This window comes from Nicotiana attenuata, unplaced genomic scaffold, assembly GCF_001879085.1.
Source record: "Nicotiana attenuata strain UT unplaced genomic scaffold, NIATTr2, whole genome shotgun sequence".
NCBI lineage: Eukaryota > Viridiplantae > Streptophyta > Magnoliopsida > Solanales > Solanaceae > Nicotiana > Nicotiana attenuata.
Window position 1 is genome coordinate 201970 of NW_017671465.1, and position 11555 is coordinate 213524.

At 36.8% G+C, this 11555-nt stretch overlaps 1 protein-coding gene across 1 annotated transcript; it reads left to right on the forward strand.

Moving 5' to 3' along the window:
• The first annotated feature begins 7134 nt into the window (after positions 1-7134).
• Positions 7135-11266, forward strand: LOC109208458 (probable protein phosphatase 2C 75). The gene is made up of 3 exons (XM_019371572.1): positions 7135-7503; positions 8178-8283; positions 10680-11266. Exons 1-3 carry the CDS (start codon positions 7138-7140, stop codon positions 11018-11020), a joined length of 813 nt encoding a protein of 270 aa, XP_019227117.1. The 5' UTR covers positions 7135-7137; the 3' UTR covers positions 11021-11266.
• The last annotated feature ends 289 nt before the right edge of the window (positions 11267-11555 follow it).

Sequence of the window (11555 nt, forward strand, 5' to 3'; positions counted from 1 at the left end):
TAGCTTATCAGCCGTGCACCCAGCTTTTCATGTGTCTATGCTTCGGAGGTATCACGGCGATCCTACCCATGTATTAGACTTCAGCACGGTCCAGTTGGACAAGGATCTGTCATATGAGGAGGAGCCGGTAGCTATTCTAGACCGGCAGGTTCGACAGTTGAAGTCGAAGATTTTTCTTTCTGTTCGTGTTCAGTGGAGAGGTCAGCCCCCTGAGACCTCGACCTGGGAGTCCGAGTCTGACATGCGGAGCCGTTATCCACATCTATTCCCTGACTCAGGTACTTCTTTCTTTTGTCCGTTCGAGGACGAACGGTTGTTTTAGAGGTGGAGGATGTGACGACCCAAAGGGTCATCACCTGTTTCCTCATTTATTCTGTGCTTCCGAGGCCTTGAAAACCTTATTTTTTACTTGCCTCGATTTGCGTGCGCAGTCCGGCGCGTAGCCTTAAAAGCTTTTATGTTGAAATATGTGAATTCTGTGAAAAATTTAAAGAATTTTGATATTAATATGTTTAAGGTTGACTTCGGTCAATATTTTTGGTAAACGGACCCGGACCCGAGATTGGACGGTCCCGGAAGCCCCGTAGAAAAATATGGGACTCGGGCATGTGCCCGGAGTCGAATTCCGAGGTCTAGAGCCCGAGAAATGAATTTTTCTGTGAAATTGTTTTTCTGAAATTAATAAGGAAAATTGAAATAAAAATTTATTAAAAGACTGTGGTATCGGGCTCGTATTCTGGTTCCGACGCCCGGTACAAGTCTTAAATAGGTGTTAAGCGCTTTCTGTAAAGTTTGGTTGAAATCGGACGTCGTTCGACGTGTTTCGGACTATAAGTTCCAAGTTTGAAAGTTTATGAAGTTTAGAAGAAAAATCATGAGTTTTGAGGCTTGATTCTATGTAAATGATGTTATTTTGGCGATTTGATCGCACGAGCAAGTTCGTAAGACGTTGTTGAGGTTGTGTACATGTTTGGTCTGGAGCCCCGAGGGCTCGGGTGAGTTTTGAATAGGCGTCGGATTGCATTTCTCATGTTTTGAAAAATCTGGTATGCTGGTTTCTGTGATTTTCGCAAATGCGAAGATGGGACTCGCAATTGCGAGTTCGCAAATGCGAACACTGAATCGCAATTGCGAAGCTGGGGATTTTTGCATGGGATCGCAAATGCGATCCATTTGTTCGCAAATGCGAACCAGGGGATTTCCGGGCACTGTCGCAAATGCGATGGCTTGGCTCGCAAATGCGAGGGGTGGCCAATCGCAAATGCGATCATTTTCTCGCAAGTGCGAAGACTGGCCATTTGGTAAAGTTTCGCAAATGCGATCCTCAGCTTCGCATTTTCCAAAGTAGCAGACCTGGGTTCGCAATTGCGAACCCTAGTTCGCAATTCCCACATCCGAGGCTCAGCAAATTTTATACTTAGTCGAATTTTCACCACTTTTCACCATTCTTTCAAAACCCAAACACCATAGGCGAATTTTCAAGAGCAAACTTCATCCCAAATCACTTGTAAGTTAATTTTTACTCAATTCTTTCAATCTTTAACATCATTAAACATGTTTTTCACTTGAAATCAAAGATTTTCATGGGTGAAATTGGGATTTTTGGGTAGAACCTAGGTTTTCCATAAATTAGGGAGTTGGACCTCGATTTAAGGTCCGATTTCAAAACAAATTATATATTTGAACTCGTGGGGGAATGGGTAACCGAATTTTGGTTCGAACCTCGTTTTGACCACGTGGGCCCGGGGGGCAATTTTTGGAATTTTTGGGAAAAACTTGGGAAACTCATTTTTATGCATCCAAATTGATTCATATAATGTTTATTAAAGTAATTGAGCAATTTGTGATTAGATTCGAGCGAATTGGAGGTGGAACCGCGAGGTAAAGCAATGGTTGAGGATTAAGTGGAATTCAAGGCTTTGAGGTAAGTGTTTGGTTTAACCCTAGCTTGAGGGAATAGGAGTTGAATCTTGTTGCTAATTGCTATGTGATCGAGTACGATGTATAGGCATGGTGACGAGTATCTATACATCGGTGTCTAGCATGACCGTGAGTCCTTATAATGTGATTACCATGATTTGGTTGTGAACTCCGTGTTTATTGGAGGATTTCTATTTGTTGTGAATAACATGTGAACGGTAATATGATCATTTGATTCCTGGGAGCATTGGCTCGAATTGTGATACGAATCTTGAAAGTATACGAAATGACTTGATTCTTTGGAGCGTTGGCTCAAAATAGTTAAGTGAATTAAAAGATAAGAAAAGTAAGAAAGAGAAAGCGTTGTTGATTCTTTCCCTTGCCGGGATGTTTGTCAAATATTTGCTTATGTTGTGCTCCTTAATTGTGACTGTGGTTTGGGGAGTCAGACCGCAACAATAATATGTGAGGATCGGGTTGCGCGCCGCAACAATGATATTGAGGATCGGGTTGCGCGCCGCAACAATGATATTGAGGATCGGGTTGCGCGCCTGCAATGAGATATCACTGACAGTGAAACCTGCTTTTATTTCCCTTATCCGTGTTAGAGTTAAATTATTGNGTGAGTAATGTGACACCAAATCTTGGGTAGAGGTTGTTTTTGACTATTCCGCGTTTTAAATTCATCATTTTAAGACAGACTTCCGCTATTGTTCTTATTAGACTTTATGTTCTATATTGATGTTATAAACTGTTAAAGATAATTGCTAGTGATGGAAAGGTAATTAAGTTGGCTTGCCTAGCTACCACGAGTAGGCGCCATCACGACTCCGATGGTGGGAAATCCGGGTCGTGACAAAATATTATTTATAAATTAAAAAATAAAAAATATTTAAACATATATAATGCTGGAATAACAAAATGATGAGAATAGTAAGAAAAATTAATTAGAATAATTCGTTAGTAATAATAATTTTAGATTAACAACAAAAATTAAAAAATTTATTTACACAATTCAGAATGAAAGAAAATAAAGGTATATTTCCATGCATGTAATATAAAAATAATTATTTAAATAAAGGTATTTTTATAATATACATTTTATATTCTTGAAAATTATGATCAATTATATTATTATATTTCTACCAACTTTCAGACGACACAAAATTGTGTCACCAGAAAGCAATGGGACTATCTGTATAGGTAAAATATGCTATGTTAAGTCGTGCATGGAATATATATGATATAATTGAGCATAATTTCTAAGAATATATAATGTATATTATAAAAATACCTTTATTTAAATAATTATTTTTATATTACATGCATGGAAATATACCTTTATTTTTATTCATTCTGAATTGTGTAAATAAATATTTGAATTTTTGTTTTTAATACTAAAATTATTATTACGAATGAATTGTTCTAATTAATTTTTTTATATGCTCATTATTTTGTTATTCCAGCATTATTGATGCTTAAATACTTTTATTTTTTATTTATATATAATATTTATTTATTTTATAGGTAAGTCCATATAATATAAATTAAAAGGGAAAAATCATATTATTAGAAAGTTTAAAAAAAATAAAAGAAGATAAGTGTTTATAATTTAGAGGGTAAAATAGGTATTTGGCAATCCAAAATTTGAAAAATCTAGTTGAGTGACCTTCTGAGTGCAATAAGCATGGTTCAGTGACTTTGTTATTACAAACGAAAGAAAAGTGACTTTAGGAGATAATTTGAGATAGTTGAGTGACCATTTGAGTAATTGACTCGTCTTCAATGCTACAGGTAAAGGTCGTAAACCTCGCATATGGGCAAAGTTACGTACTAAGCCAAGCTCCCATGCACACTCCACCATCTCCGTATTCTCGCAAAATCATTGGCTCTGATATCTATTGTTAGGATCGAAATAATCAGGTGTCATGCGCGGAAGCTAGTAAAGCAAATATTCAATGACAATAAATCAAACAACAAAAGAGACCTATAATAAAAATGACACAAACATTTAACGTGATTCGATCAATTGAAAGCATCTGCTAATGCTTGTATTAAGATAGACTATCTATATCACCTCTTTAGGGTATGGTCCTTATACGAAATACTTTGTGTACCAAACTACCGTTGTAGTTAAATAACAAGTGAAAACTAGACTTACAAGGCGAGTATCAAATTTTAAAATGATTGAGTAACTAACCTAAAGCATTCAATTTGCTCAACTAGCAACCGTTTTCCTTTTTCATTATTTATTAGGTGATAGTTTAGTTCGAATAATTAAATGGCTAGTTGTGTTTGTTTGTCTGTTTGTTCCATTTAGAGTGTCTGATATCTGGTCTGAATTATTTTCGTATACATTCATTTAGCTTAATTAGTACTTAGTACAATAAGAAATGAAATAATTAAATTATGCGGTATATATAGTAAAATAGCAGAGAGAATAGTTTAATAAGGAGGAAGCGGATATCCAAAATCTATACTATGAGGAAAAGCTGTCAGCGGATCTTTCTCTCTCAGGGCTTTCTTCAAAGCGGTGCTGGTTCCCGTCATCCCTTACTACGTGGAAAATTGTTTATGTCATCTCTCTCTCATTTCCAGAATCTCAGCAAAGTATAACCCGGGGCCGATTTCTCGGTTCGGTGAAAGTTTTTGTAGTGGCCCAAACTTTGATAAGGCTCCTAAATTTGAGTTCGTCTGATTTGGCCCACTTGTTACTAGGGCGGCTTATCCGGCGAATTGGGCGGTTATTTACTCTTAATGGTTTGGCTTGTCGGTTATCGGCTTTTAAATGTAGTAATCCGCTAGCCGCCCGATAAGATATTGGGCGGATTGATATTGGTTTAGCTCTTATCGGACGGTTATCGGGCGATTTATCGGTTTAGGTGGTCGACCTACTAAGAGGGACGAAGCAAAAGAGACACCGTGATGGTTAGATCATCTGTCTAGAATCTTATTTATGTTTATGCACATTGGCCTTAGTCCATGTGAAAGATTTCCAATTGGCCGTTGTTAAAACAAATGTTCGTCATACTTTGAATTCTAGGATGCCTTAAAACCCAGGCAAAATTGATGAAGCAGTGGTGTAACTGGTGTTGTTATCTTGTTTCAGACAGCATATTCTGTCTTTTCTCACAGTTAGATGACTCCTTTTATTTGGCTTTCTTTTATTCTAATTCACTTTGATAGAGTACTGGAGAAGAAGGGTTTTTGATTATTTAATATATACATGGATAAAAATAAAACTTATATATATATATATATATATATATATATATATATATATTCTTAACGGGTTAATGGATTATCCGTTAAGAAAATTGAATAATCCGCCTCCAAACCGATAAGCCGTTAATAAAAAAATTTCAATCCGTTCCCCACCCGTTAAACCGTTAACCCGATACCAATAAGCCATTAGGCTTCGGTTTCGGTTTCGATTTTCGATTTCGGTTCGATTTTGAATACCCCTACTTGTTACCGGACTTTTGACACGTTTTAAGCTTAAAATACAAGTCCAAATTTATGTGTTTATGAATGATGTAGGCAGTCTAGTTGGATGCACTAAATATTTATAATTGAATCCGTAATTTATAGGTCACACAGATAATTTTATGATTGCTCAAATACTCTCCTTCACGTTTTAAGCTTGAATGCATGCGATAAAATTCATCTTGCGCTAATGAGAAATTGGACAACCTAGTTGAAAAGGAAACGTCAGTTTAGAGAGACTGTGTCACTGCCGTGGCTCAAAGTGGTACTCCCTCCGGTCCAAAATAAGTGATTTTTTGACCTTTTTCTTGTGGTCCAAAATAAGTGATTTTTCCAGATTTCAAGAATGAATTAATTATTTTTTTCCTACATTGTCTTTGGAGTAAATAGTGTTGGAATATGTGTTAGGAGTATATATGTGAGATAGTAAAGGTTAATATGGTCAATTCAATTGCTAATTAATGCTAAAAGGTGAATTTCTTAATTTGTGTGAAAACATCCAAAAAATGACTTATTTTGGACCGGAGGGAGTAGCTTCGGCTTGTTTCCACGTTAGAGAAGAAAACCTTTCGGTTACTGTAGTAGTCAAGTTCCTCAAACCCCTCTTCCTTCCATCGTCTTTTTCTACATTAACCGGAGATTGAAGTAGAGAGAGATGCAACCAAACAAGTACAGCATGCAGACATATATACGTACACGTATACACACATGTATCATACGTTTTGGTCATTCCTTGTACTTAACGAGTTCTCCCACTGATGACAGATAGCTAGCTAGCTAGCTAAAGAGTGTTTGCCTATTCTCCTCACGCCTCCTATAAATGCCACTCCGTAACGGCAGTAGCGGTTACACAACTGGGATGCTCAGTAAAGTGAATGGCGATTCTACCGAGAAATGCAGGAGGCGACGCCGCCGCAGAATTCGAATGAGAAGTCTGCAGGCCAAGGTTTTATCCTCTGCTACTGCTAATTCTTCCTCGTCATTTTCGCCTAGGACCTTATCGTACAACACCTCAGAAGCTTTGGGCCAAGGTAGGGGAGTGGGAGTCAGCTTAGTAGATATGGCTGATCCTTCGTCAGCATCGACGGAGCCTTCTATCGCGGCTAGTCACACACCAGCCAGCGGGCCGGTCGTTGGAGTAATTTCTATAATAGGAAGACGGCGTGCAATGGAAGATAAATTTTCAATTCGACCTAATCTTTGCTCGCCGGAGATCAATCGCCGCCGACCCGTTAATTTCTTTGCTATTTACGACGGACATGGTGGACGTCATGTAAACTGTTTTCTCCGCCCATTTCTTATTATAATTCACTCATTTCTTTTTTAACCGTTTGATAATCTATAAAGTCAAATTTACCAATTTCAGCACTAAACTAAACTAATTATTTTTAATATTCCAGTTCTTCTATATAATATCATTTGAAAAATTCTGTAGCTTACTTTTTGAAAAACAAATTCAGAAATGTTAAAGTTGACTCTTGATTGAAAAACAAAATCAGAGTGACATACTCTACTTAATTATAATAGTTGGGATTTAGTTAGGGCTCTACAAAAAGTTCTCAATCTATATATACGGTATTAACAATCGCGTAAAGTAAGTTCTCAATATTAACGAAGTGAAGCGGATAGGGAATACTCATTACTTATTTAAGAATGTAAAATTAAAGATTGTTTTTTCAGTATTAGAGTAGCATATACAGCTTACAATAATTGGTGATGCAGGTAGCTGCAATGTGTAGCGAAAGGATGCACGTGCTACTACAAGAAGAGCTGACGCGCGTGGGGGAAAGTACAGACATGAGCGGTAGCAGCAGTTCCCATGGAAGTGGAACACAACAGCAGAGGACGGAGGAAGCCTGGAAAAGAGCGCTGAGGAGTTGTTTCCTGAGAATTGACGAGATGGCTTCAACCACATGCGGCGATTGTGGAACTGTTGGCCACCAATGCAACTGCCCACGCAACACCTTAGGTCTGACGGGCTCCACCGCCGTGGTTGCAGTTTTGACGGAAGAAACTATAATTGTAGCCAACTGTGGTGACTCACGCGCCGTCCTTAGCCGCGATGGAAAGCCCATCCCTCTTTCCTCTGATCATAAGGTACACGTCACCCCATAGGGTTGGGACCATGTTTTGACTCAAGTCAAAATTGTAAAAATAAACATGTTTCGTGTTGCCAAATCTTATTTGAAAGCAAACATCAAAATAGTGTAATTTTTGTTTTCTTGGAACAGACTACTTCATCGAAGCTTCTAAGATTCTATTTATTTCCGATAACTTATTCTAACGATATATTTAAAGAGCAAAGATTTCACCGTCTAATAGAGCTAGATTTCACGTCAACAGTTGTATTTTTGAGTGTTAAGATTCTTTTTGAACATTATAAATCCTCCTCTTTGAATTCAATATCAAAATGTCTGTTTCATAATTTTCTCCTCCAAGTACACATTCATATATGTGAATTCAAATATCAGTGCACATTTACATTGGATTTGTCTGTATGTGTTCAAAGATGCGGCAACTGATCATTTTGGGACTTTTAAGTACTCGTATGTCAAGCTAAGCAGAGAGAGAGCTATGTCTGTGATTTGAGGGATTCCGTTGAGTTGATAGTTGAGTGCAGATAGATTTGTAAATGATATGCTGTATGTAGTTTCTATTGTTTGAAGCTCTAAATTTTACTAAATGGGAATACTCAAATTTATGTCAACTCCACTACCTGAAGAAAATGATTTAATTTGTCCTCATGAAAAGTTAAACTTATTTGGCTGCAGCCGGATAGACGCGATGAACGAGCCAGAATAGAAGCGTCTGGAGGCCTAGTTGTTTTTGCAAATGGGGCACGGGTTCAAGGAATTCTTGCCATGTCTAGGGCAATAGGTAATATTTCTAGAAAACCCTTTTTCTGATAATGAAAGATCCTGTTTTTTCTATGCAAATAAATCATTACAATGCTCATGTGAAATATTACTTATATCCACATGACGAAAGCTTACTCCCGCCTTGGTGGACTCCTACTTAAGAAAATAGGCATCGGAACTGCTGCTTCATTTGTTTTTCACCTTACACGCATTATCACTTTATTAACAGCATCACATTAATTTCTAGGATTGGTAAATTCTTCCTTTTTCAGGCAACAATATTTGCATCTCCATAGGTCTAAGCCTTAACTAGTTTCCAAACAAAAACATAAAAGGCACACATCATGTATCATGCATGAATAACACATTGGCGAGAGACAAAGATTGTTGTCAAGGTAATAGCATAGCATAATGATGTTAAAGCACAATTATGGCAGTTGGAAATGCCACTATCGCCGTAGCTTCTTGTGGAAGAAATGGAATAGTTCTAGAGAACAAAGGATATAGGGACTATCATCCATTGAGGGGTTGTATCTGTTTATTAAGGCATAGAAATGAGACCAATTAGAGTTAACATTTAGGGTCTTATTACAGAATTCTGCATGAAGTGCATGAAGAAAAACTGTTTGTCCGTATTTAATGCCACGATAAGACGACAAAGTGGAAACAAAATTGAGTAGTTGTAGATGATGTGCATATTGTCAAAGTGTTGTTTGTCCGTATAATTAATGCCACGCATAAGACGACAAATTAGAAATAAAATTTAGCAAATTGGTTGTACGTCATAGAAGTTGTCGTTTGCGCATCAAAGTAGATGGGCGGCTTTCCATTAGGGTTAGAGAAGGTCAAAATGTTGTTTGTCCGTATATTTAATGCCATGCATAAGACGACAAATTAGAAATAAAATTGAGCAAATTGGTTGTACGTCATAGAAGTTGTCGTTTGCGCATCAAAGTAGATGGACGGCATCCATTAGGGTTAGAGAAGGTCAAACTGGGTGCGATTAATGATAGTTCAAGGAAAGCAATTTATGTTGCTGGAAATGGATTGATACAACACATTATTTAGTACTTGTTAATGCTGAATCATTGACAGAACCGTTTTACTAGAGGGACTACCATTGATGTCAAACATAATTTTTTAGTCTACTCTCCAACGCATGTCCATCCTAGTTAGGATAGTTGTCATATGTAAAACTGCAGCAACCATACCAGGGAAACTTGTAATGAACAAAAGTCGTTTTAAAAAACGAAGCACTGTCTCTGGTGCAAATCCTATCGTATTGATTTTCCCTTTTGCTAAGACAAGTTATCCTTTCCACCTGTGCTCATTTCAAGGTTAGTTATCCTACTACATTCATTGTCTATTTCAGAAGAAGTATGCTCATAGTAGTAGTCATGATTTTAAGAAAATGGTGGTTTCTTTATTTCTGGAAACCATTTAATTTTGCTAGACGATCTGGTGACATAAGATATTGTTCATAGGCTTTTAAATACCTAAGGCTTTTGTATCCCATATGTATGATGATGGAGCACAAATATATTGCGGTCTTCAGTTTTTTTAAAAAAAATAATATTTTATTGTTCAATTGTTTACGACAATATTTGCATAAAGCCTGTTTTACATGTGTTGTTTTCTGTTATGTGATAGTGTAAAAGAAACTATTATACTCGATTAAATTGTATCTGTTTGGGGATACTAATATTCGAATAGTTTACTTCTAAATGAAAAGGCATGGTTTACATTTCATAATGCACTTCCTGTCATGAAATAATTTTTTAGCTTAATGTCTTAAGTCACAAGTTGGTGAATGCACAATAACCTGATTTACATAAGAAGCTGCACTACTATATTTCTAGAGGTATGTAGGATTTGTGAGCTTGTCCAGATGTCTAGATTGGTTGTCAAGTTTAACATGTTAAACTGCTACATGAATTAACCATTCATGCGTTTGTGAAGATCTCTGCCGTTAGTAATGTGACCTATGTAGTACAGTAGGTCAAGCCTTTACTTATGATGGGTTGCTATGCCTTCATGTTTTCCCCTATGTAATTTAGTATTATCACACTGCAAGCAAAGGTTTCTAAATGTGTTACTTGTGCAATCACAATTGGTCCCCCTCTCTCTCTAAATATATTACTTGTCTAGTAGGTGGTTACCATAGACCTTTGTGACTTTGATGGTATTCAACTAGGTAGTTTTTTCTTTGCCAAAAGGTAATTGGATTAAGCTAGGTGATTTTGCTGTTGCTGATCATTAAGAACTGTACTTGGTGGTTTTTGCTACTTTTGATTATGAAGAAGACTGTACTTTATCCACTATTTTTGTAGGGGAAATTTACTTTTCTTAGACTGATCCTAGCATAGAGACTCAAATACTAGTAAATATTTCTATTATTTTTCTTATTACACACAGGAGACAAGTATCTATCGCCATATGTAATATCCGAGCCTGAGATTACCTTCACAAAAAGGGAAGCAGAGGATGAGTGCTTGATTCTTGCCAGTGATGGTTTGTGGGATGTTATATCAAACGACATGGCGTGTGAGGTGGCTAGTGAGTGTCTTCGAGAGGAAGATCCAGCTGAGGACCATAGCTTCAGTCCTTTGGTAGAAGGTGATAGCGGAGGAGCTATATATTCTTCCCGAAGTTCATCAGCAGCTGCGCTGCTTACTCAGCTAGCTATAGGACGGAATAGCTGTGATAACATTAGCGTGATTGTGGTAGATCTAAAGAGAAGTCATACTGGAGGATAGTTTCAGGAAAAGGTAACTTATTGAAGTGAACCATATTGGATAGCTTGTATACAACCAAAGAGAAGTTTGGAGATGGTTTTATCGACCATAGCACAAGGTTTTTAACTTAATCCGTGTATTTAAAGATAGTGATCAGTACTTGAATTTATTTAATTTGGTTTCTGTCTTCAATTGCCATTAGCAAGTGATCTTCTAGGTTTATCTCTTCCCTTGACTGTGGTTGCTTACTTGTATTCAATTTACCGGGAGGAATTATTTAAGAATAAATTTGGGAGGTAATTCAAGCAAATTGAACTTTTATTAGCTTTACAACCATATGTTTTTTGACTTTATCCAAGAAACTAATAAATCCTAAGTGCCTATAACATGGTCGTTCACTTTATTTCAGGTATACCATCTAGTGGAGAATGATATATATAGTACTTCAGTGTGCTTTATTTTTCAAATCTTATTAATTTTACTACAAGTGAAATTCTCCCATTCATTGTTTTACTACTGTATATATGAAGGTACTTAAGTTTTAGTTTTTTTTTCT

Bases quoted from the DNA above. Each gene is read 5' to 3' on its own strand.
- LOC109208458 (XM_019371572.1), top strand. From the start codon at position 7,138: ATGTGTAGCGAAAGGATGCACGTGCTACTACAAGAAGAGCTGACGCGC. The intron at 7,504-8,177 runs GTACACGTCACC...ATTTGGCTGCAG, and splicing joins CTCTTTCCTCTGATCATAAG to CCGGATAGACGCGATGAACG. The intron at 8,284-10,679 runs GTAATATTTCTA...TATTACACACAG, and splicing joins TGCCATGTCTAGGGCAATAG to GAGACAAGTATCTATCGCCA.